The 25,472-nt window shown below is 41.1% G+C and overlaps 1 protein-coding gene across 2 annotated transcripts; it reads right to left on the reverse strand.

Annotated features, from left to right (window-relative positions):
• Positions 1-13,010: 13,010 nt before the first annotated feature.
• cth (cystathionase (cystathionine gamma-lyase)) lies at positions 13,011-24,493 on the reverse strand. Of its 2 annotated transcripts, XM_034583194.1 has the most exons (13): positions 24,211-24,396; positions 22,032-22,113; positions 21,841-21,936; positions 21,098-21,207; positions 20,156-20,290; positions 19,960-20,017; positions 19,759-19,836; positions 19,282-19,434; positions 17,987-18,108; positions 17,126-17,178; positions 16,729-16,867; positions 13,387-13,412; positions 13,011-13,350 (listed from the first exon to the last, which is right to left on the reverse strand). In XM_034583194.1, exons 1-12 carry the CDS (start codon positions 24,394-24,396, stop codon positions 13,395-13,397), a joined length of 1,230 nt encoding a protein of 409 aa, XP_034439085.1. In that variant the 3' UTR covers positions 13,011-13,350; positions 13,387-13,394. The 2 variants fall into 2 exon arrangements, with proteins under 2 accessions (XP_034439085.1, XP_034439084.1); XM_034583193.1 differs by having other exon boundaries at positions 13,021-13,412; positions 24,211-24,493.
• Between the last annotated feature and the right edge of the window lie 979 nt (positions 24,494-25,472).

Consider the following 25,472-nt stretch of genomic DNA (forward strand, 5'->3'; position numbering starts at 1 on the left):
GCAGGTAGAACAACACACAGATACGATCCCCTACTACCTTTTCATATGCAGATCCAGCTGCTGCGCCTGGCTCCCTTTGGAGGACGTCCATCAATGTGCTTCTGGTGCAGAGAATGTTTTTGTCCCACATGCATCCGTCCATCTAAAAAATCCAGGCCTCTGGGTCTTTGTTACAGTTTAGAAATGGTACAAATCACATACTTTTTAAAATTGTTTTAAGAGTCACATGGACTCACATGATTGGGTTCGCCTGGCCTTGGCAGAGATGTTGTGCATTGCAGCTCAACATCCGGATCATTTTTCTCTTTATATAACACCATCACCAAAAGAGTGGATGTGTCTCTACAGTAATTGTGTGCATCAGAGGATTTTTTTAAAACAGAACAAGCACTTCTTTGATGGTCCAGTACACAAAGCCACCTTGTCCAATATCAAGCTCTCTCTCTGTCTTCTCCTTTAAGCTTTGCAAAGCAAGAAAGAGCTGAGCATAATTCAAATTTTATACAAAGTTAAGTGAAACATCCAAAATCTATTGGTGGCATTTGCTTTAACCGATTATTTTTCTTTTATTCACACACTTGTTTTTAAGTTATCTATAAATCTAAGAAAACCGGAAAAAAATGAGGTGGTGGAAATCTTAACTCCCTAAAATATTACTTTTGTCATAGAAACAGTTTGGCATTTGGCAGTGAAGTCGAAACAAAGACAAAAAAGTTGACATCAGAGGAAGAGAATGTTTGACCTGACGTCAAAGATAATGACTCGTTTCCTGGTCGACTAATCTGACATTTAAATTTAGACGAAAAACAGACCTAACAACAACAGTTACAACTCAGCATAATGTCAGATTCATAGCATCTGTGTAAATCATAGACTCTAAATATAGATGGACAAAGATGGACAAATCCTCCCACTGTGCAAAAGTGAAGACAAATTATCTGGGATACGGATTCTGCCAGAGTCTGCACCGTAGTGGTCATGGTGTGGAGCTGCATTAGCGAGGTCCCACTGATAAACAGGCTCATAAGTCAGTCTCAGTTGTCAATCATTAGGTTTGACCCCATTTTTATAGCATGAAAACTCAAATAAACTAATTTAAGCCAAACATATCTGTAAAATTAACATGAACATTCACTAGTGTGAAAACTATGTCAAATTTAATTTGTAGCCTGCTTTGACTTTTTAGTTTGGCACATGTCCCATCTGTTAACATGGATGAGTCAGGGTTTATGACTTATACTACAGCCAGCCAGCCAGCCAGCCTTTGTGATTCTTTGGCTTCACTTTTGTGGAGCTGTGATGTTGTCAATCTTCATTTACAGACTATGGGGTAAACAGGCTAGCACTTGAGTACTTCTTTTATTCCAGGTCAACGTGCACTTGGGCTGAGTGGTCATATCCCAGTTTATTCTGATGCAGCCTTAATACAACCTTTGATTTGTAGGTAAAAATAATGCTAAACCATGTTAGTTGTACCATATTCCGTCTACTGGTTAAAAATATCTGGGCGTTAACTCGGAGTTGAGGGCTGCTGCCCCACCTAGTGGTGGACACTGCGTAACATCTTAGATGCGACAACTGTAACACACAAAAAAATAGTCACTTATTCACTCCCAACCCTTTTCAAGATACTATTTACTGGTATAACTTGCTTCATTTCGACATTTTAGAAGGTTAATTATTCAAGAGGCCTTTTTCTGAATCATACATTGGTTTGTCGTCACACATAAGAGAGTTGTTGTTGTTAATCTCTGACCCAGTGGTGGGAGGTTTAGAGAAGAAAGATTTTTACTTTTTAAGTCACCTTGTTTGAAATGCAGTAACCACAGAAACAAAGGTATTCTAAATATGGATCCTTCAATGAGTACAGCCATCACATTTTATTGATTAACACAACACTGACCCGAATATCTGTAATTCCGTGACATAGTTCATATCCGACGTCTTTTGTTATGGAAAAGCAAGACTTAATACATTTTTCTTGAGCTTTAAGAATTATCTACAAATTGTAACAGTCTATAAACAGTCGCTCTTCAAAGACACTTTCAGCCGTCATCGTGCTTAACATTAATCCTAATGTTTGTGTTAGTGGTCTCTGTATTTGGTGTTATGCAGCTTCACTGGCTGTGAGTCACAACAGTTTGAGTGGCCGAGGGTCAGGCTTATCTGTAAGGACGGGAAGGAGGTGCTGTGCGACCCGAGCAGGATGTTTTTAATTACAGGATTATGAATTTCTAACAGCAGAGACATGGACTCCGGGAAACAGATGAACCATCAGATGGAGGACGACTCAGACAGAGAGAGAAAAGAAGACGTTTTATCTGTTCTGGCCACAACACAAGACACCTCAGAGAGTGAATAATTGATTCGATACCTGACCTAGACAAGGCCAGGAGCAGGGACAACATTCCTTCCAGCTCGATGTGCTGACGCATCCATCTCCTCCATGTTAACACTGACAAGTTATTTCCTTCTTCAGGAGTTACTTTGTTCCACTTTCTAATCTGATAGACTGCTGTTGACTTTGTTTCCTCCTGGGGAAGCAGCGCGGACATACAAGAGTCATTGATGAGAAACAAGAGGTAATTTCATGCTTCAACTATCACCATGTACGTACACAGCAGACAGTGGGACATGCTGTGCTGATATGGATTTTAGCCCCAAGTAAAAAAACATGTAGTGATATTATCTTGACATGATAAGTGTTACAAAGGCGTCCACAACAGATACGGCTACGGAGCAGCTTTACTCAAGTGTCAAAATATACAGTACGACAACACAAATGAAAAACATCAGAGGCACAATGCCTACACTGTGCATGCTGTATATACCCCATCACACTATGGTAATTCTTTGTGCTGTTATAATGCTGTATCATCATAGGGTTTGGGGTTTGGGGCTAGGGTTAACCATATGGGTTAGGGTTAGGTTAACCGTATGATTGGTTAAATAAGATGTAGATTGTGTCTCTCTGTATCTTATTGGTTGCAAAGGTTAATACATTGGTACATTATATATAACATCATTTTCTGACTTCATAGCTACATCATGATGATGTGATTCCTACTATAGGATCATTAGTTAATTTTCAATCTATACAAACCTTAGGTCATATGACTAGTCCTACAGGATGCAGAGATACCTGCAGTTTTTAACTAGAATGTAGCGTGTTTACCTCCACTAAGGCCCAGCAGTCCAATTGTACACTCTTGTATATATCAGTCCCCTAAATATACCTGATTTTTCCGCATGAATTATTCTCTGAGAAATCTGTGAAAATGTTAAATAATAAACAAATAAATAAGAAAAAAACAGCCCATCTGGGCAGGTTAAAGAAAGTGAAACAAATTCCTGGATTGGCCCGCTGAAAATCCGTCTATGCATCGTTGAGTTACACAAACATACAAACACACACACACACACACGGGTGAAAACACCCTGCAGGCTACAAATTAGTATGGAAACATAAGCATCTACTGTGCATTGACACTCACATTAAAATGCCTCTCTCGTGTAAGATTAGATTTTCTAAATTAAATTCAATCTTGTGTGGCCTCATGTTGAGCAGTTCACAAACAATTGTATTCTCCTTTTTAAGTGGAAATTTGCAACATCTCCATATTTCGGCTGCACATTTCATACAGTCTGTCCAGAACAGTGCGATGCCTTGAGGCTGTTTTCTGTCTTCATGCAGTGAATCCATCTGAACGACCTGCTTATGACTTCAAAGTGATTTTCTCGAACTTCATGTTTTATTCACGATATACACTGATGTTTTTTTAAATGCAGGAGTCCACTTGAGGTACTTTAATATTGTTTATTTGCTTTTGTGGTCACTCACCTAATTTACGCTATAATGTATATTTATAATGTAAATTATAGTGTGCAGCTGCCAGCATGCTTCTTCAGAAGAGCTTACTGATGGTAAAATTGGGTTAAAGTGATCAACCCTAGTAGCGTCCATATAATATCCTTTCATTATTCTGTGTTAATCAAGGCAGACTCGAGCCTCTACCTATTCTCTCAGTACATGCACATAACAGCAACTCTACATATAGAGTGTTATGTGTGTTATTCATACAATATTTATTCCAGCCTTGTTTGTAGTACACACACTCAAGCACTCTGTGTACCACAGCCCTGTATGTAAAGTGCTCATTAAAAAATAACTTGTGTAGTGTGTTGTCCATCTCTTGCCCGTAAGTAACAGACTTGTTCTATTTTTTGGTTATTAGCTCAAATCAGAAAAGGTTATCATTGTTCAGCTGTATGTATTTTTTTAATCCTTCTGAAAATTGGTTCTGTGTAAACAGGTCGAGAACCAGATACAAATTCCTTTTGATTCAACAAACTTGACCAGTGACCTTGATTTTTTTTAAATGCAAAATTTAAAAAAAGAGAAAAAGTTAAAATGGCATTTTTGAAATGGAACTAGGGAACTTCCCGGGAGTTGACTGCTGCAGCGTGACCAAATTCATTCATGCCAAAAATATATGAACTCGACACAGATGGAAGTCAAATACTGGAAGCATAGTTTTATTGGATGCAGATCTGTCTCTCGTGACCTTTTGAAACATTTAATAAGGCTGCAGCAGATACTGTGAGTAGAGGACGTGATGTGTACGACTCATTGAGGCTGGGGGAGATTTGTGAGCTCGTCCAGCTTCATGCTACCAAGTGGACCGAGCAGTGTTGTTAGAGTCTGCGTCACCTCAACCTGTATTTCCAGGGAGGTGCACGACTGACTATGCCAATCCTTACATTGTAGTAAATGTTTCAGTGATCGTCTTCGTTGAATTTGATCTTTAAGATGAATTTACAAAAAAAAAACTGGCATTTAAAGTCAGTATGTGCTTTGATTTGGTAAAAACATTTATTTCTATTTATTTCATCCTTTTGATGAGAACATTTCATGATGCTTCGTGTTCTGCTGGTGCTTTAATGTTTATCCTTTTGTGGCCTGAACATCATTATATTTAATGGCACCAGTTTTTCAACGGACATAATTCACCCATTATGATTCACATCAATCAGCTAAAATTTACAGCATGCCTTTATGTCTGACCTCGGTTCAGTTCAGTTCGTGGTGTAGATGGGTTTATAAAAAACAACTGCTTTCTGGGTTTCCTTGAATAGCAGCGAAATTGACATTACACAGAATCAATACAGGACTAATTATGTTCTTTCCCTTTTCAGCACAGAGCTGTTAGGAGAAGAATGGCGATCAGTGTTTCTTGTTTCTCAGATTAGACTGTGACAGCCCGCTACAGTTCAATTTGTTCCACCACAGCTTCATAATGAACCAAAGAATCTCTTAGAGATCTCTTGATAACATCAAAATAACGTCTAATGTGGACTTTTTGTGCCAGAGAAGTTGGAGCTGTTTTCTGGGAGGGGGGTGCTGACTGCTTCACATTATAGACTCTTGCACCGTTTACACTTCTGTCTTGTTGGCTCACTCTGGACAGAGCTGTCCAACACAGTGCTGACTAGACAAAGCTGTTATTGAACCCAACCCAAGGCTTTCATTTTAAATATCAAGTAATTTGAGAAGTATACAGCCATTTAGGAAACTAGAAAGCTTGTTTGAAAGCAGCCGCTCAGGACAATCCTACTAATGTTCCAACATGCTTGTTGTTGTTCATCCATTATCTCTATAAACAGATTCTGCATGTTAATCTACAGATTCTGTAAGTGAGGGTCAAGATTCTGGGGCCGTAAGTCTTCTGGTTTCCGTTTCTAGGAGGCCGGTTGGAGCAGACTTTATCCTGCAGGTAAGCAGTCAGTGTGGAGAGCAAAAGAGGTGAAACACATTGACTCACATGCATCGGCTATCATTTTAAAAATGTGTCTGCATTTATATGCAGATAGCTGTTTATAGAGATCAGTGAATGTCGTCTGGACCTAAAACAGCTACAAAAAGTATGGCTGTTTGTGTTTTGTGTGGAGAAACGTTCGACTCGTGTGATAAAAGAAACTAGTCGGACTGTAAACAGTGAACAGTGAACAGAGGGAGTCGTTGCCCCCCAGAGGCGAATTCATGGTCAGAAGATTGGCTGCGGGATCTGAGATTGGTTCATCCGTGGTCTGTCAGGATCAGATCAGCAGGTGCTTCATCTCCTGCCATTCATCTGCCCTCTTTGGGGACATTTACTCGGCTGTGGCATCACACAACCTAAGTTGTAACACTCGGGGAAACTAAAAGAGAATTTTTCTCAGCCTTGTGGACAATGTTTTGAACACTGACAAACAGTTTTGAATTTCAGCGAGGTATTACTAAGCCGACTGAAGCATTCTGCCTTAAAGGCCACAGCTGAACCAGAAACATCCTTTACACATGGACAAGTTCAGCATCATCTGCCGCAGCACAGCTTCCTTCATGATCGCCTCCTTCCAAATCATGCAGGTTCTTCATGCTCTTTTATATAAGGATTTTTTTCATAATAAGCCTGTGACTTTGGGGTATTTACTGAGTCTAGACTATTTAGGTCTGTAGGGTTAGAGTTATTCAATCCAATCCCCTGTTGTACTTCTTAATGTCGACTGTCCTCCAGACAGAGGAGTTCAATGAACTTTTATCTAAAATCATAAATCATTTTTACAGCATTAGCATTTCTGGGTGATTAGAGTATCTGTCCTAACAATATGTCAATAGGTCCGCCCGTAACCAAGAGTCATAGACTTGACCCTGTTTTGATATATCCCAATAACAGCTCTTCTGGTTTGTGTTTTCATGTAATGTGCTGCTTTTAATGGAAGAATATACAGTTCTATGCACATTTTAAATTAATACTAATACAGTTGATATATTTAGCAGTGAATTTTGAAAGGATACTCTGTCCACTACATTGTGCGATGCCATGGTGGAGCATTTTTCTGATGTCACGTCTCAGATCACTGATTATGATGCTCCTGCCAGAACTGTGAAGGTTTGTTGGTGGAAATCTGCAGCTAAGCTCAACAGAAATGGACTGAAAAGTAAATTACAAGTTCATTTTAAGATCTATAAAAATGCACTCCGGGAGTAACTGGTTTTCACCATCCGTCGGACAATATGAGCATCTACGTTTCAATAGGAAGTTTTAAATCTGCAGAAATATAAATATTATCTGAGGTTTCACAACAGTCCGTCCTTGAGCCATTGCTCGTCATATGCCAATGACGAAACACACTTTAGTTTTCTTCTGATAGTCACAGTTTTGGAAACAAAGATGTAAACTGTAGTGATTACGTTAATGGATATCGCCCCCTAATGAATTACCGGTTATCCCCCACATGTTTTACTCTTGAACAGAGACAAGACTGGTTTCATATTTGGTCCTAAAAATGAGAGACAGAAAATGTGTTTACACTTGACATTGTTGTGGAATGACCCTGCTCTGTGTGCAGTCGGACATCTCCAACCTCATTTAAAATGCAGCAGCCAGACTAAGATCCTTCTAATAGTCCATAAGCACTTAATGGTTTTGCTCCTGAGTACATTTTTAAATTGCTCACTGATTATAACTGGATCAGGCCTCTCAGATCCTCTTTCTTTCTGAGGAATTATGCCAAGTTGTGAGCGTGCGTAAAGCAAAGCACATTTTGACTCTGTTTTGAAAGGTGCTATATCAAATTATTATTATTATTCGTAGTAGCAGTAATAATTGTGGTGGTAGTAGAGGGTTTGTGGTTTGTGTTGCTGTGTGCTATGTTGTGCTGTACTTTGGTTGTTTGCTTCAAATAACAATGATAATAATAATAGTGGAGTGGAAGTGGTAGATCTGGATCCTGCAGCTCCAGACTCATAAACACCTGCAGAATTCGGTCACTTTACTGAACACTGACTGGACACAGATGGAGATTTAATCAACCACGAAACAGGTTTATTTACCCTCTCGTTTACCCGCAGTGATTTACACGGACAATAAAACACAGTACATACCATGTTCCTGTTAAAATCTCAGGTCTCCCCTCTCTGCAAACAAACTGGTTAATATGGGAGAGAGTTAATGGGTTCAGGGTTCATTCAGTTCCTCATCAGGTAAAACGGTCTGTTCAGTCACATTCAGATTTATGTCATCAAACCACCAGCTCCCAGAAATCCTGGCTTACAGGGCTTTACTGTTCAGGTTAAGCATATGGTGCAAGATGCCACAGAAATGTTTTTGCAGGACCAGACCTGGCTGCCTGTTGAATCCACCAAAAGAGGAATTATTTAAGATAAGATAAGGTTAGATCGATAAAGTCCTTTATTAGTCCCACTATGGGCTAATTTACTGTGTAAATTGTAATTTAAAACAGCAAAGGGGAACATTTGGTCTCTCAAGAGCAAATAAACATCAAAGATGTAACTGTGCTAAATGAGAGAAAAGAATCTCACCATGTAGCCTGTGATTGATCCTCATCAGTTCAGTTCTCATGGAAGTGTTGATTGGATACAATCTTTTCAGGGAAGTGTTGATTGGATACGTCATTTCAGTGTTTTAATGAGCAATTACAACCTGCTTTACCTTGAATTTCTATATCTGACAACTGATCACTTGGTGCTGACTGGGTTGTGAAGTACAATTACCTTTTTGGCTTATTTTTTGAAATAATGAAATGATTATGGGAAGGATGATTTTACTGTGAGGTCAATGAGAAGAATGTGAACCTAGACCACTTCTAAAGCTCATTAATCAACATGTTAGGGCTTTTTGTTTGTATAAGAACTGTGACTTATGTTACCACTTATCAATCGTTTAATTCTCCTAATTTAATTTAGATATATACCAATCACTGGTTTGACGTGAAGAATTAACTTGAAGCAAGAATATTAACGAAGCAGCAGTAACTTACACTTTATCCACATTCATTATTTGTTGGTAATATAATTCTCACAGTGTCCATACGTGCTGTTTACAGCTGATGTCACTTTCTGGGAAACCAAAGTAAATATTTCAAACTACTGCGTCTTGCGGCCATGTTCGGGGTCAGAGTCCTTGACACAACATTTTGCCCTCTCATATTCAAACCCCTTATCTACAAATGTGTGTTCATGACTGTAATCTTTGACTTGAGATGTGATGGAGTGCAGGCAGCCTCCAGCCAGGGTTTCTTTTCACTTTAATACAAGGGACTGAAAAGCCGCACTGGGAGTTACAGGAGCCACTTTGTGTTTACTCTGAAGACTTTAGCCGCAGATTCTGTTGTTTTAGCTGGAGATAGCACATCATTATTTATCATAGGATGTCATTTTATAGTCGTCTGTAGGATAAACAATACAAATCCCCCTCGTAGCCATCATGACATGACTGCTCATGCATCCTTTTAGATGTTATCAGGGACTGACAAACAGTGAAAACCGGAGCTGAATGATGATGCTCATTAGGAAAGTCAAACCTCACACAGACTACGGTGCAGCAGCTTAGCAACAGAGTATCAGGGTTAAATTTCATTCATTATCTCTATTCATTCAAATTGAAATACATCAACAGAATAATGAACAGAGCGGGGCTGAGAAAGGTGGACACAGTTTGGGAAACGATGCTGAAAAGAAACCCTCGCCACAGAGAGAGTGTGAGGTTGTGGCCACAGGGATGACAGCGCTTGAAATAAGTTCTCAGAGCTTTTCAACATTTTCAGACACGTGGACAAATTCACGATGGGCTATTTAATGGAAAATACAAGATGCAAAAAATCTAATGGAAAGAGCAGTGAAACACACAAAAGAGATGCAGGAAAACATGGCCCGAGTTCAAAAAAGGGTTTCGTCCTCCAGCTTTTTAGAAAATAACAGGCACGACAGGATAAAGTGTCCAATTTAGAAAGAGCTACACTCTACCTCTGTATGTACTGAAAGGCTATGGCTGTCGGAAATTGTGTGAAGATAAAAGAACAAAAAAGGTTTGACATTTGGCTCCATGCACAAGGCCAGTCAGAGAGAAACCCTGTGGCTACACAATCAATGGGAAGAGAACCACAAATCTGAAGAAACACACAAGGGCACACTTCACAGGAATTGATGCGACCTCACGTTAACCTTTTATTATCATTACTTTACTTTTAAAGCTATATTAAACCCAGTGGTGTAACATTATCCATTAGCACCTCACGACAACGGGACAGTGCTTCATTGCTTGCAAATAATTAAAATAAAAGTCGGCTACGTTGCCTCATGTTTTACAGGAATGAGCCTGTGATGGATGAATGTTGTCTATTTGTGACATCTACTGGTTATTGCAATGCACAGCACATCGTGTATAACAGACTTTAAGAATCAAATAGTCTGTTGGCCAGTAGTCACTGTGCTAAGAGGTTCTAGATATTACTAGTAGTTAAACATTGATACTTAGGGGCCTACTTACTGTTTCATATAATATGGAGCAACACTACCACTACAGTGTAAACTAAAACATTTGTGTGTGAGGGAGCACCTCCAGGTGAACCAGGGGGAGGGCATTGGCACAACTGAGACTAGTTGGCCAATCAACTCTCCCTGGATTCCAAAGGCAGCAGCTGAGCCTCCAGAGAGAGACAAGGACTGAGACACACATGAGAGACACAAGAGACATTACCAAGCTGCAAAGCTGCCGGCCAGCAGACGTTGCTGGATTGATGTTTGTAGTTAAGTTTTTGTTTGCACCTGGTGTCTGAATAAAGCCTGAATGGTTTGTCTCTGGCTGTTGTGGGGAGACCCCGGTGGCCTTGTCGTATGCCACAGTTAAAACAAGGTTCTTTTTGACTGTGAAGGATTTTCACTTTCTGATTGACTCCTATTGTAAGTATTAGATCTGGTAAAGTTGTTGCATCTCTCCAGATTTGATTGATGAAATTGCACCTGAATGGATCCATGAGAGAACATCAGCTCCATTTAGTGAGCACGTGTTTTAATGATATTGTTATTAGAAAGTCCTTTATATCAGTTATTACCAAGAAGATGTGTGGTATTTTAATTTGAATTAGGGACATTAACAAGAACCTGGGGTGGAACCTGACCAGGACCACTCTGTGTGGAGTTTACATGTCCTTCCTGTATCTGTGTGAGTCTCTCCCTCTTCTTGCTTCCTCCCAGCGTCCACAGAAATGCAGGTTAGGGTCACTGGAGACTCTGAATTACCCGTAGGTGTAAACGTGAGCATTAATGGTTGTTTGTCTCTGTATGCTGTTCCTGAGACGGACTGCCGATCTGTCCACGGTGTGTACCCGCATCTCTCCCAATTTCAGTTCAGCCTCCTTCAGTCCTTTTTCCACTTAAACACAGCACATGCCAGGTTCCCTACGAGTCCCGTGAGGCAGTGGAGGTTGCTGAGTTAACACTTTAGCAAACAGAATCTCTTCTGGTAGAGACTTGAGAGCTTGTCAACTTGAATGCCTGATCCAGAAGCTCCACAGAGATGTTAAAAATCAATTACACGCTCGTAGGTAGCAAGAAATTAAAGTTCCAGTGAACCAGAACCTTTAAAAGGGCGATTAGTCTTCGACAGAGCCAGAACCTTCAGTCTCCTAATGGGAAAGTTATTGATGGTTTGGTCATTAGGGCGGCAGCTCGCTCATTTGATCCACCAGCTAAAACTCCAGTGTGCAGCCCACCACTAAATTGAATGTGTCGTGTCAACTCGTAATGGTTAGTGACACTGAACTCCACTTGTGTTTGGACAGCAGGATGGTTGAGAGGAAGTGAGACACGCAGAGACTTGTACCGCAAACTAATTTTCAAGGATCAGTCGGTTATTAACACGACATTGTCCATGAGCGGACTGATCTAAATTACGTTTTTCGCGTGAGCGGTGATGCGATGTGGACGAATCCCTGAATAAAACATTTTCTTTACATGAATGAAAAAGCAGGAAGGAATTAAGTTTTTGTGATTGGCCCAAATACGTCAAGCTTTTCATTAAATTGTGTTTTTCTGACAAAGCTCTCCTTTAACAGTCTTCACTTACAAAAAGTAAACCTTGAACATTGTCACTGCGGCTAAAGTTTGCTCCGAATAATGCATGACCCTCATTTAATGGCAAATACCCTGATTAAATTAAAACATGAGGAATAATATTAGTGACTGTGCATCCATACTAAGAAGCAGCCTGAAGAACAGTTTTAATAGATCTAATCCAATACGCCTTTTGTCAAATTCACTGAATATCTCCTAGCAGTCTGGGAGCTGTCCCTTCTGTCTGGGAGCTGATAAAAAATTCTGCCTACACAGCCCTGCTGGGAAATAAGAATTAACAATAACACCATTCCTGTGACAGGAGGTGTTGATGCACTGGCAAAGTGCAACAGGGAGATGGGGAGAGGGGGCAGAGGGAACGAGAGACTGCAAATCTGGTGCATGGTAATAGATCGAGGTAATTTAAGGATTAACAGGGGAAGGATAAGTAGAAGTCTGGCCTCCGGTCGCCACCACCACGTGTGGAGTTCTAAAGGGGATTGATTGGCACTGAGGACGAGACCACCTGTGACATTAAGGTACATACAGAAACTCTAAATGCTGATGTTGCGATGGCCCACCCCTGTACCAGGCTTCTCAACAGCCCAAGATTCATTCTGATGGCCAGTCCTATATGGTAGGGTGACCTGGAACCTGAACAACATGTTCATCCACATTATGGTCTTTCTATCGGCACTTGCATCAGGGTGGAGAGAATTATGTTAATGCTAAGAACACAAACCAAGCACCTCTCATCCTCCCAGAGGCAGATGGGGCTTTGGTTAGTCAAAGAGCTGCAGGATATTGTAGAAGCTTCTCTGTCCATCGATACAGAGGTGTCAAACATCTGACTCGGTCTGTGAGGTCCTCAAACCTTGTACCTCTTGAAGGGGCGTCTCCACTGATGAACAGGTTCGAAAAATCTAGGGGTCTTGTTTTGGTTTAAAGGGGGATGGCAGACTCCCGTATTCCCCCACCTGACATTTTCTAGGCTGTGAAGTTCAAAATACAGTGAGGAAGTGAATTCCAACACTTTAAAATGTAATTTAACAAATTAGACTTGTTTAAACACACTGTTTAAATTCTTTTGAAAACAGGAATGACATCCATTCTGAGACAAGTTTTTAAAAATACCTTTGTGGAAGCTTTATTTGTCTTTGACCCAAAAACTTGAATATCATGTCAGGCTGAATGAATAAGAATTTTAAAACGTTCCAAATGAAAACAAAAAACACATAGAAACATAAAAACAAGCAAACCCAGCATGAGATAAATAAGATTTCAACTTGGGTTAAAATAATTATTAAAAACATTGTATTAATTACTCAGCGATAGTAGGATTTGTATCATTTTAGGGGAGCAGGTTTTTCCCTGATTGATGCTGCTTGACTGCTGGTCACGAGGCGCCATGAGTTGATCTGCAATGTTTTACGACTTCAGGTGCCTCCAGTCTTCTGTCACTGTGACCTATTCAACCTCAGTGAGGACGTTTGAAGACATTTCAATTCTTCATTGGATGCTAAGAAAGGGGAGAAAGAAAAAGTCCAATCAACACTGAGGATTTCAGCAGGATTTTTCAGGAATGACATGTTTTCGTGGAGCATAGAAAAAGAGGCACAATCCACACTCCTCCTTTCTCCTCCAAAGTGTCTCCCACGGCCGCGAGTCCAAAGCAGATTGACAAAGAGAAAACCGGACGCCACAGACCAAACATTTTTCAGACAAAATATAATTAATGGAATTCACCCGCAGAGGTTTCAAATGATTAACCAGCAGCCAAGTGTGACTCAAAACCGACCCCTGGATGAGGAGGAGGCTTGACCGGAACTTTAACCACCTGCCTCCGTCTGACCTGACGTCCCATCCAATTAAACGCGCAACCGATCACAAGTTGCTTTTTCCCAGGCCAGACACAGACGGTCATTAGAGACATTTGTCTCCATTTAATTTCCATTCGCTACAGAGGAGCAGCAGAGGGATTCAGAAATGACATCTGAATCCTGTGGAGAGAAGGTGCAGGCCACAACACAGGATATGGCTGCATGAGGCAGCAGAGAGGGTTTGAGAGGAATTCAAATTCTCTCCTGATGGCGATAAGGTCGATAGACGCACTTTTGTGGTGATTCATTCAAAACCAGCACACAGGAGCTCAGTCGATTTGGTTTTAATGTGATCAAATCTCAACCAAATCTGCTCTTCAGATAAGCTGCTGCAACCGAGCAATTCCATTCATTTTAAGTTGCTTTCTTTTAATGCATCTACGCATAATATAAAATACACACATACTCATAGAAGGTCCACTGGAAAGAATAAGATTTGATTGAAACCTTCTTTATTTGATAAAACCTCATGCGAGAGCAGAGAGTGGGACAGAAGTGTAATAAAAACTTAGAGCCACTTTCTGTTCAATTGGAGAGAGAAAGGTGATTCATGAAAATGATTAAAGATATAAGGGGTTAACAGTTCACAGTAGAGAAAAGCTGAAACTGAGCGAGGTTTACCTAACATGGTGACTAGCTGTCTTCCTCTGCATCGTCAAACTACACAACTCAACGATACCTGTGTCACTTAACAATATGTTTCTTAGTAAGCAAGTTCCCAATGTTACCAAAACCTGATACATCCATCATCTATACGGCTTATCCTCTGGGGGTCGTGGCGAGCTGGAGCCAATCCCAGCTGACACTGGGTGAGAGGCAGCATACACCCTGGAGAGGTCGCCAGTGTATCACAGGGCCAACATAGAGCAACAACCAGTCACTCTCACATCCACATCTATGGTCAATTTAGAGTCTCCAATTAACCTATCCCCGATCTGTTTTTGGACTATGGGAGGAAGCAGGAGTACCTGGAGAAAATCTGTACTAACACAGGAGAACATGCGAACTCCAGGAGAGCAACCCGCCGACGCAGGGATTCAAACTGGGAACTTTTCTTGCAGTGAGGCGACAGCGCTAACCATTGAATCACTGTGCCACCCCCACTACATGGTGCTGCTGCTGGCACAAAGCGACAGTTGCCAGGTTATTTCAAACTTTATCCTCTACACAGCTTTAGAGACAATTGCAGCGGCATGCTTCTGAATATGTCATCCCTGTGGTGCAGCCGGTAACCCACCTTCTCTGCTGGCACAAGGTTAATAGGTTTGAATCCCTCTGTCCTACTTGCTAACAATGTGGCAATTAATGCATGCAGCATCCAAATGCTCACTAACAGCTTTGACCTTGATTCTTGAAGCTTTCGCATCGTCCCTCAGTTATAAGCCACTTTGGATAAAAGCCAAATGAGAAAATGTAATATATTTAAGTTGCTAATGTAGTTAGCAACTGTGCTTTAGGAAAACAGATCCTTGGCTGTGCAGCAGAAAGAGAGTGGGTTTATGGGATGGGTGGATACGACAAAGCCCGACACAAAGTGCACAAAATGAAACCGCTGCACACTTAACTCAATCCTGGTCTGCAACCCTTCCTGTCCTGGCTCTCCCTAAATGTTCCCAAGATAATTACCACATCTCCAGGAGGGGTTTGCCTTCAGTTTTGACTAATGTGCCTTAATTAACACTATACAGGTCAAACATATGGTTTGTTTTCTGCTTGTATATGTTCTGAAAGTAAACAATTTGCAGCCATAACTCCGTATGGGAAGGGTTTCATAGATTCGCCGAAGATTTACAAAAAATAGATTCACGGAAACTGTAATGCAATCTTCATTTTTCTTAAAATCCTGTCCACAAGTGCAGGTATCGACTCGAGTGATGGATCCCATGCACCGCTGAGATCAGATATAGCCTTTCAACTGTAAAGTACATAGAGCCATGGGTCCATTTACCCTCCGATTAATCATTAGTGAGTCACACATCTGTAACATCTGGATCCTCTTCATAACACTCGAACCATGAAGCTGTGGTGCCGTGGAGACACTGTGCTGCATTAAATAGCGTTACATTTGTGTCAGCTGCTCTGTTGGCCAGCTTTCAGATTGAGTGTCATGGACCATGAGAGTGTCGTATTAAATTACAGCTAATTTAGAATACAAATCCTGCCTGTGTCCTCATGAGGTCCCAATGAAAACACTGCACTGTGTGAAATAAAGGGACTGAATGTAATGATCATTATACAAACGTAAAGGCTCAATTAAACCTCTGTGTGTATGGAGTGAACTGTCTTTACATGAACACAAACTGGGTTTTGTATTGCTGTGCTTGATGACTTTAGGGGATTTTATTCTCATTTACAACTGCGGGGGCAATAACATAGTAGTTTATTTTATGTAGTAGTAGTTTATTTCCCTGCTGCTGGAAAATGCTTATTATTCATTAAGTTAACTTGTGTATTTGACCTTGTTTTTCTAGGTTTCTTTACACTTTGACATAAAATAAAAAATATGCTGAGATGCATAAACAGCGAGTCAAAACTAGATTTATCAGACATGTGCACTTATCAGCCACAAGGTTAAAGTCACTGACAGGTGGCTGGCTTTGATAAAAGGTTGCCGGACACAATCATGTTCACAAGGGCGGGAGGGAAGGATGGACAACCGGCTTTCTGTCTCAAACCTGAATTACAGGTTACCTGCAGTTTAACTCTTCAAACCTGTCTCACTCGGGCGGGTTTTGTTTTCTCAGAGATTGTTTGAGATCTCATGTTAACTGCTCATAACACACCTCTGAGTCATACTAGTTGTTCTGTATGTTGGAAAATTCAACACATTTTTCTGACCAAGTTATTTTGCACAAAGTAGAGGAACCTAACTTTCTCAAGCCAGCTGTTTCCGTCTTAAAGGACGGGATGAGGGCTGTTATCACTCATTAATGTGTCATTGTGTCTGATACTCACAGCAGCAGCCAGCGCCTGCTCCAGGTCTGCAATGATGTCGGCCTCATCCTCCAGGCCCACAGAGAGTCTGATCAGTGTGTCGCTGATCCCCAGCAAACACCTCTCCTTCTCCGGCACTGATGCGTGGGTCATAATCGCCCTGAATTATGATAAAGAGGATAGAGACACCAACATATGAGCCTGATACAGAAAAAAAACATCCTGATGCTTCAACAGAGATTAGAGCTGAGACTTCATAATGAAAATAAAGTGTCTAATTTAAGCCTCTCTACGTGATTCAGATAGGGATTTCTTCTTGATCTCTGCTGCCCCCATGTGGTGCTATTTGTTACAATCAGCCTCTGGGTGCAGAGAATAACTAACAAAGTACTAAAAGAATTTATTTTGTGATACTTACGGATGTTCAGCTAAACTCTCGTAACCACCGAGACTCTCGGCTATCGCAAATATCTGAAACAAGAAAAATAGAGATCATAAAGTAATAATGCACACAATGAGAAAATGAGTAAAAGCCACAAATAGAAGATGATCAACCAAAGTGTCATTTTCTTTAAAATACAATAAGGTGTTTGTGAGACAAAATGAGCCATTTAATAATACTGAGGCCTGATTCAATTAGATGGAGACGTCCAAAACCAACAAGAAAATAAAGTTAAATATCTGTCTTTAGAGGAGAAAGTCGGGTGACAAATATACTTACAAAATCCTACAAATATCTAGATTTCTGGAAGAAATTTGAGAAACTTTTTAATTGCATCCATGAGGTTTATGTTTTCACCCCTGTCCTTTTGTTTGTTGGTTTGTTTGCAAGAAAGATTACGCAAAAACTACTGGATGGATTACCACGAAACTTGTGGGAACAATGTGGTGTCCGCCGGGAAGAACTATTTCAGAAATGGATCAGAGGGCGGATAATTCTTTTAACATTGTAAGATGTTTTTTCAGCATCTCCTTGATTTCTCAGTGAATAATACATGGATCTTAATGAAAACAGTTTAGTTTTACCCTCGGCATCTTTTTTTTAATAAAATATTGAAATTAGTGATTTACGTCAGAACTTCAGCTGTTTTACTTGTCTAAAATGTCTAAAACCGCCACCAGGAAACACCTTCAGTGGTTTTCTAGTTATGACACTGATGTGTTCCTCCCTTAAGCTTTCCCGTCAGACCAGAAATCGAATCCAGCCGTTTGGCATAATCACCCTTCCAGTCACACAACAACACCCACTTTATAAAAACAATATTTCCAGCCAAATTACTTTGAGGTTACTGAGGAAGGTGCTGGCATGCTCGAGGGTCCCCTTGATGTAGAAGGTGATCATGCCTGGACACCCGGTGCATTGTTTCTTCATCACCTCGTGCTGCGGGTGAGAGGGCAGGCCTGCGTTGTTCGACAGAGGGAAGACACAAAAAAACAGTAAGACAAGAAGACAAATCCTTTAATTACACCCTAAGCAGAGACAAGCAGAGGCGGGACCTTTAACCCACATTACATCATTCTTTTTAAATAAGTATGTCCGGTTTTGTTGGTTTGACTGAGGAATACATTGCCTTTGCTCATGAGCCCTGGCTGGTTTTGACTTGAGGCTTTGAACAGAAGGACCCACTTGTTAAAGAAAGTTTTTGAACAGATCCTAAGTGGGCGAAACGCAACACAAGCATGACTCTCCTTTTAGGATGGGGCTCTTTTGCATCAAATAATAAGATGCTTTATTTTCTTAGAAACATAAAACATGAAGGCTTGTAGTTAATCTTTCACAAGCCTCTTGGGCAACATGAACTAAAACGACCCACAAAAAGCACAGCATCAACTGTGTCCTCGGTTTACTGTGATTTATGTAAAGTTTCTCAACACCAACAGTTTGACACTGGGGTAAGAAGGCACGTAACACTGTAATGGTGATATATGAGCAGTGAATAAAATGTTCGCCAGACAAGGCTGTCATCGCTGTTTTTTGTCTCAGACTGACGATAACACTAACTACTGAACTGATTCCCATGAAATTTAGTGGAAAGGTGGGGCATGACTCAGGGAAGATAAACCATAAACACGATACAGAGATAGACGACACAACTCCACTTCCTACCACTATGCGGAATTATTAATTAAATATTTATAATATTAGAACGCTGCCATCTTGTGGCAAAGACATAACTTGCAGAATCTGTGCAGTAGTGATCAGGAGATGGACCCGCGGTGGCAAAGTCCTGCTGATATAAATTTCGACCAATCGGGAGTCAGTCTCAGCTGTCAATCATGACGTATCACTACGTTTTTTAAGCATCAGATAACTCACTTAAACCAAACTTACCAGGATAAGGTTACTTGGATCTGTGTGGTTAAAAAGTACCATCTTTGAGAAAAATTTGTTTGACTTTATCATTTCAATTTGGTCCTTTTCCCATCTGCTAAAATAGAGGATGCAAGGTTTGTGACTTATGCAGCCAACCACTAGAGGGCAATCAAGACACTTTGGCTTCTCTTTTATTATCTTATCTCTTATATCTTATGGCTTGTTATAAGGGTTTTATATTTTAAGTGACATGCGATTACCTGGAAAGATGACTCGCTCCACCCTGGGATCAGCCTCGAGAAATTTGGCTGCCCCCATGGCATTCTTGAAGTGCCGCTCCATCCGAAGGTGTAGCGTCTTGAGTCCGCGGTTGCACAGGAAGCAGTCAAATGGAGATGGTACACCACCCAGTGCTGAACAACAACACGTGAAGAAAACATAGAAAGTAAAAAACAAAACCCAGATCAGTCAAACAACAAACACCTAAACAAGCATCCACTTCCTGATGAAAAGCTTTTGCACTGGTTTAGACGTTAGGCCTCTGGGGTATTGTCCGGTTCATTAACTGGTGAATGTACGTAAAGCTGGAATAACCAGTTCAGCACAGTGGGTAAGTCTCTACTTTTCGTGTCTGAGATCCAAGAAATTACTCACAAGACATGACGATGATGATGATGACTAGCTTTTTGTGTTTTGCAGACAACATGAGTAGTTGTATTCGTTTAGTTAGTACACACCGTTTTGCAGAAACCTCAGTCGCTCATTCAAATCATCCCGGTTCGTTGAAACCAGACCCATCACCACATCACTGTGACCTGAGAAATCAGGACAGGAATAAAAAGAGAGAAGTCTGAGAGACAAAACATGTTTCATTTGTGTGTGTGTGTGTGTGTTTGTCTTTGTATAGGGGTCAAAATGGGAAAATGTACACAACCTACCGTTCATGTATTTGGTGGCTGAATACATACAAATATCAGCTCCCAAAGCCAAAGGACGCTACGAGTGAACAGGACAAACATCTGAGTTAATCATTCAGCCGTTTGTTTCCACATGAGCTGGAATGTGATTGCAGGAAATGATTGAAGAGCTATTTGAAAATCAAAAGAGCACGAAGAGCACATCTGTCACCCTCACCTGGAAGTAGGCGGACATGAAGGTGTTGTCCACAACCACCACAATGTCTTTGTTGTGCTCGTGGATCACGTCGGAGCAGGCCTTGATGTCGACGACCTTCATCGTGGGGTTGGTGGGCGTCTCGATCCACACCAGCTACAGGCCAGAGGGGAGAGGGAGTCATTTCTCTGCAGCTGCATGAGCAGGAGGGTCACTGCAGCTCCATCAGAGCATTTGACATAAAGACATACAACGATTATCACACACACACACACAAGGGAGGAGACACAAACCCTGTTTTACCACATAACAGTAAAGCTGGATCTGAATATGCTTTGAGGGATTTTTTTTAATAATTTATTTAAATGTACAATATGTAACTTGGCCTCTAGGGGTCTCTGAATCCAAACAATAATAAAAGACCTAGTTTGATGATGTTGTCAAGCAGCGTGGGATCATGGGAGTTGTTGTCGTCACCAACACTGCTGGTGAAAAATCCTCCTGACACGGAAAGGTGCAAATAACGTTCAGGGATGAGGTCATGTATTAAGGTTTTATTCACGTTACGCAGCAAACAGCCGAGAATACTAATGATCGCTTGCGAGTGACCTATTCAAACAGTGGAAGGAAAACACAGCAGACTGGCGAACTGTTTCTTCTTCTTCATATATCGTTTGGCCTAAAAGTTGAGGCAGAGACAGGCAAAGCCACAGGTAAAGTGGATACGACCCAATTAAAATGCGACCAAAATAAAACGTCCTGTTAACTTGAATAAAATTGGGGATTTCTCTGGGTTTGAATATTTTTGGAAACATTTAGGAGTGAAGTGGACAAGACAACCGCATATATAGAATAGTTTCATGTTATATCTTCAGTAGAGTAAGTGGTTAATTAAATACCAATCAGTTGGGAGGAACCTACAGGAACCACAAACAATAAACTGTAAAAAGTGCTTTGACTTACTTTTGTGTTGGGCTTCAGTGCCGCCTTCACCAGCTCTGGTTTTGTACAATCAGCAAACGACACCTCCAGGCCGACTTCAGTGGCGATTCTTTGGAAGTAGCGATTTGTTCCTTGAAATAACCAAAGTGAAACTCAGTCAACACTTTCAAACATAGCTCCACTTATGGTTCAAACCCGGCTCGTTTCATGTAAGACCCACCATTTTGTACAAGTGACTAATAGTGAAACCCCGGTGGATCTAACAGTTTTCCTCACATGGACTCATTCAGAGAATATCCAGTATTGCTGGTTGGAGAAACCCTGAAGCCTCTCACTTGGACATTTGCATTCTCACATAGACAGACACATGGAGACAACAGCTGTTTTAGCGATTTTCAAATTTTTAAAATAACCCGCGTCCACTCGCTAATGGTGTAAAGGCAGTTTGAGTGAATGTGCGCCTCTTTATTCTCCTTTATGTATAACGAGAAGTATACCTGATATTTTATTTCATAAAATGGAGTGGGACAGCTTTAAGTTCATCCACTGAAATTGTCTGTTTTCAATTCGCTAATTAATGAGCTTAAGAGCGTTCATCTGTGTTTCAGGTTTAAATGTACTGATCCTGGTGATTCAGTACACCGAAAAGTACTGTTATGCCAAACACTAGTAGCATCCCGCAAACTGTGAGTATCTGATGGTCTAAGAAAACATCTAGTAGGCATATGTTTGTGTTCGGCCCAGGCCTCAGAAAGGTCACTCACCTCCGTACACGTCATCCATGCAGACGATCCCATCACCTGTTTTGAGCATGTGAGTTATTGTCACTGTGGCAGCAAGCCCTGAGGCGAGAGCAAGGCCTGCATGGGAAAAAAAACAGACGCAACGTTTTACAAATCTGAGGTAGATTAATTATAGTGTTACACCTCCTTTTGTCACATGAATAACAACTTACTGTACTTTGCTCCATCCAGAGCTGCCACGGCCTTCTCAAGACAGTTCCTTGTAGGATTTCCACTGCGGCTGTACTCAAACCCCTGCATGAGAACATTAATACAACATTTCAGTAACCAACACAAACATTTACATAATATATTGTATAATATAGGCAACAGGTTGCCACAACCCAAGTGTGTTATAATACCATGCCTTATTGCAGCATAAATTCTTGTTTGCCTTTGCTGCAATTAAAGTTTACCTTTTGTTTGATTATCCATTGAAAAACAAGTGTTGGCACAAGACTGAAAACTGACAAACCAGAGTGTGATGTAAGAGACCGAAACTGATGAGTGATAAAATAACAATGTAAGGTGAGTAAGGACAGCATCCAACCTCTTTACTTGGAAACAGCTTGAGCTGTTACATGAGCACACTGGTAAAAGTGATACTAAGAAAGTTCTTCAATAAATATAGCAAATACAGCTTAAGGTCGTGTCTTGTCTACAGCTTTGCACAGTGTCTACAAGGCAAAGTGAGTAAAATACAGAAGAAGATTTATACTATGGACAGAATGACTGATGTTAAACAGTTCTGAGGAGAGTGTTTTAGATTTTAGGAGCAGAAACAGAGTTGATTCCCATTAAAACAAGATACATCAGGACAAATGGTGTGAAGACTGGCCTGGAGTCTGCTGCCTATGGCAATAAATGGAGCCTGAATGGCCTTGAACACATGGTTGTTGTAGTTTGTAGTTTGAGTCAACAAGGCCAGCTGTAGCCATGCAGTTGTAAAGACAAGTTAACTCTGGGTTGAGGGTTTAACAAACAGCAACAATAAAATTGGTGGAGTAATGGGGATAAACACACCAGGGTCTGGAAAATAAGGTCAAGAGGTGAGATCAGCGCGAGTGGTGCGTTGGGGTATTTCTTTCTTTCTTTTGTGTGAAAACCTAAATGACTCCAGCTCTCATAAACTCATTTTATGTGATGTTATTAGCCGTTCTCATGGCACTATAGTGGACTTTTGGTGTATAATCATTGATGGAGCTTGTTCAAGAGAACTTTACACACACACTTTTTGCGCAAACTGAAAATTAGAGAGGAAGTGATAGGGTGGAGAAGAAATGTTCCACACAGGATGGTTTTAGCCTGGATTCAGGCCACACAGTCATTCCACAACATTATCTAACATACTTGTGTATATGTTTTTTATTTCCCTGCATAGTTCGTCCCAATATTTATGCATTTCTAATACGGAGCATCGTGCTCCAGTTGAAGGTATTCTATATAGTAAATAGATTACCGGAACATTTTTTATTTCATCATCATATTTTCATACAGGAAAGGATTAAAACAACATTATTATTGTAATTTTTATGGAAAAACTAGCCATTTAAAAATAAGCTCTAATGACGGAGGGATTGGAAATTAGGGATATAAACGCCAATATTTCAGTGTATGCAGATGACACAAGTTAAATATTATTTTCTTTTACCTCTACATTTGTCTTTATAATCGATATCTTATACAATCTTGACGTACTTGTACTGTACTTGAGCACATGTATCCCATGCTACTTTGCAGAAGATCTAATCTAACTGATCTAATTGTACATTTAAACTATGAATGTATTCAAATTGTTTGTTGTAACAAAATCAGGTTATAGAAACAACCCGAGAATGCTTCGTCATGCTTCAGATGTCCAGGAGCGGTTCACCCCCCAGCTTCCGCCACTGAACTTTCTCACGTGGTTTTATTTGAGCAGTTTGAGGCTCAGATCGGTCACATAATCGAACATTTCACGAAAATGAAAATACAAATGTATGAAGCAGAATAGATTTTTATTTCTATTTTGGATGTTCCTAGATCCTATAGGTTGGGAAACATTGAACCCACGTACCACATTGTATTTACTGTACAATGTACTGCTAATGCAATGAAGCGTTAATACTGATAATGTTGTATATGATAATTAATCAGTCACAGGAGCACATTGATTTATATTATATAAATATACATTTTCATATTATAGGACTTTGTTTCAGATCTCATTCATTTGTTGTGATTGTTGCTAAAGAGAACGGACATTATGGTGATGTAATGACGGCGCCTTAAGCTTAACTGACATGTTTAGTAACGACCCCCTCCACCCTCCAGCCTGCCGGGTAACCCGAGCTGCGGGCGGCGGCTACTTACGGCGTGGTTCCCCGGTCCGTGCTGCTTGAAGGTGGTGGAGAGGGAGATCGGCGGCACCACGGCCATCGACTTCCACTGCTCCGGCTCCTGACCCACGTGAATGGCCTCGGTGGCGAAGGACTTGAACGTCGAGCGGAAACCGGCGAACACGTCGCCCCGATCATCGGTCTTCTGCTTGGGATCCATGGCTGCTGTGACCCGCGGTGGACCCGGGAGGAGTTTACCGCAGACCGGTTAACGGAGAAACCATTTAACAGTGCGCTGCGCTTCTCCGCCCCGGCCAATCAGCGGCCATCAACACGGGACGCCCGGTGCTGATTGGTGCGTGGGCAGGGGAGTAAAAGCCACGTGACTCAGCACGTTGTGTGCGTTCTTTGTGGGTCTGCTCTTTTGTGTGCGTGTTGGAAGTGTGCGCGTGTGTGTGTGTGTGTGTGTTTGTGTGCCATACTGATGCAACACTTCCTGTCGTTTGAGTCAGGGAGGGCCCTTCTGACCAATTTGATTACTGATTTACTCCTCCCGGTCCTCCCCCCTCTCACAAGAGCGCTTTGATATGCAAGAACACATTCACGTTAGAAAAGCTGCTACTGGTTCGTTTTTCACATTTTCACAGGATTTTACTGTCACACGTTCTGAGAAATCCTTCTCAATCAATGAATCATTTGATCACTGATCATTTCTACTGGTTGGCTTTGTGGTGGCTGGGGGGAAATCATGAAACACCAGAGGCCATGTACAGTGGAGACCAGCAGGGCCAGAAACAACTGGCCCCCCCTGGCCCCCACCCCCATGAGGTCCTTCTCACCATGCAGCAACTGTAATACTCATGGTGTTTCCGAACCATCACCATAACAGCTGTAGTTGTGAAATGCTTCATTCCATTTATGGGTATTTTTCTGTCGCTTGTGCCACACACACACACACACGCACACATACGTACACGCACACACACACACACACACACACACACACACACACACACACACACGCTCACACACGCTCACACAAGTGTGGCTGTTGTTTCCATTCGTGGGCCATAGGGGGAGAAGTGCTCCATAGTTTAATAGTGATAAAACTATAACACTCACTGTTATGAGTCTGCCTCATTCTGCCTAGCCTGAACTTATAACCTTACACGACAGGTTTGAATCCTGCAAAGTTTGCAAGATGTTGTTACCGAACCCTCAAGACAAAGAAATGTAATTGAGGCTTGATTATTTACAGTTTAACCACAAACTTTTTAATACATAGCTGTAAATATA

Source organism: Hippoglossus hippoglossus, chromosome 4 (assembly GCF_009819705.1).
Source record: "Hippoglossus hippoglossus isolate fHipHip1 chromosome 4, fHipHip1.pri, whole genome shotgun sequence".
NCBI classification, from domain to species: domain Eukaryota; kingdom Metazoa; phylum Chordata; class Actinopteri; order Pleuronectiformes; family Pleuronectidae; genus Hippoglossus; species Hippoglossus hippoglossus.

Coding starts and splice junctions, on each gene's coding strand:
- cth (XM_034583194.1), bottom strand. CDS start 24,396: ATGGATCCCAAGCAGAAGACCGATGATCGGGGCGACGTGTTCGCCGGT. Junction 20,291..21,097: donor CACTGAAGCCCAACACAAAA/GTAAGTCAAAGC, acceptor TCTGGCCTGTAG/CTGGTGTGGATCGAGACGCC. Junction 20,018..20,155: donor TCATGTCCGCCTACTTCCAG/GTGAGGGTGACA, acceptor GTTCACTCGTAG/CGTCCTTTGGCTTTGGGAGC.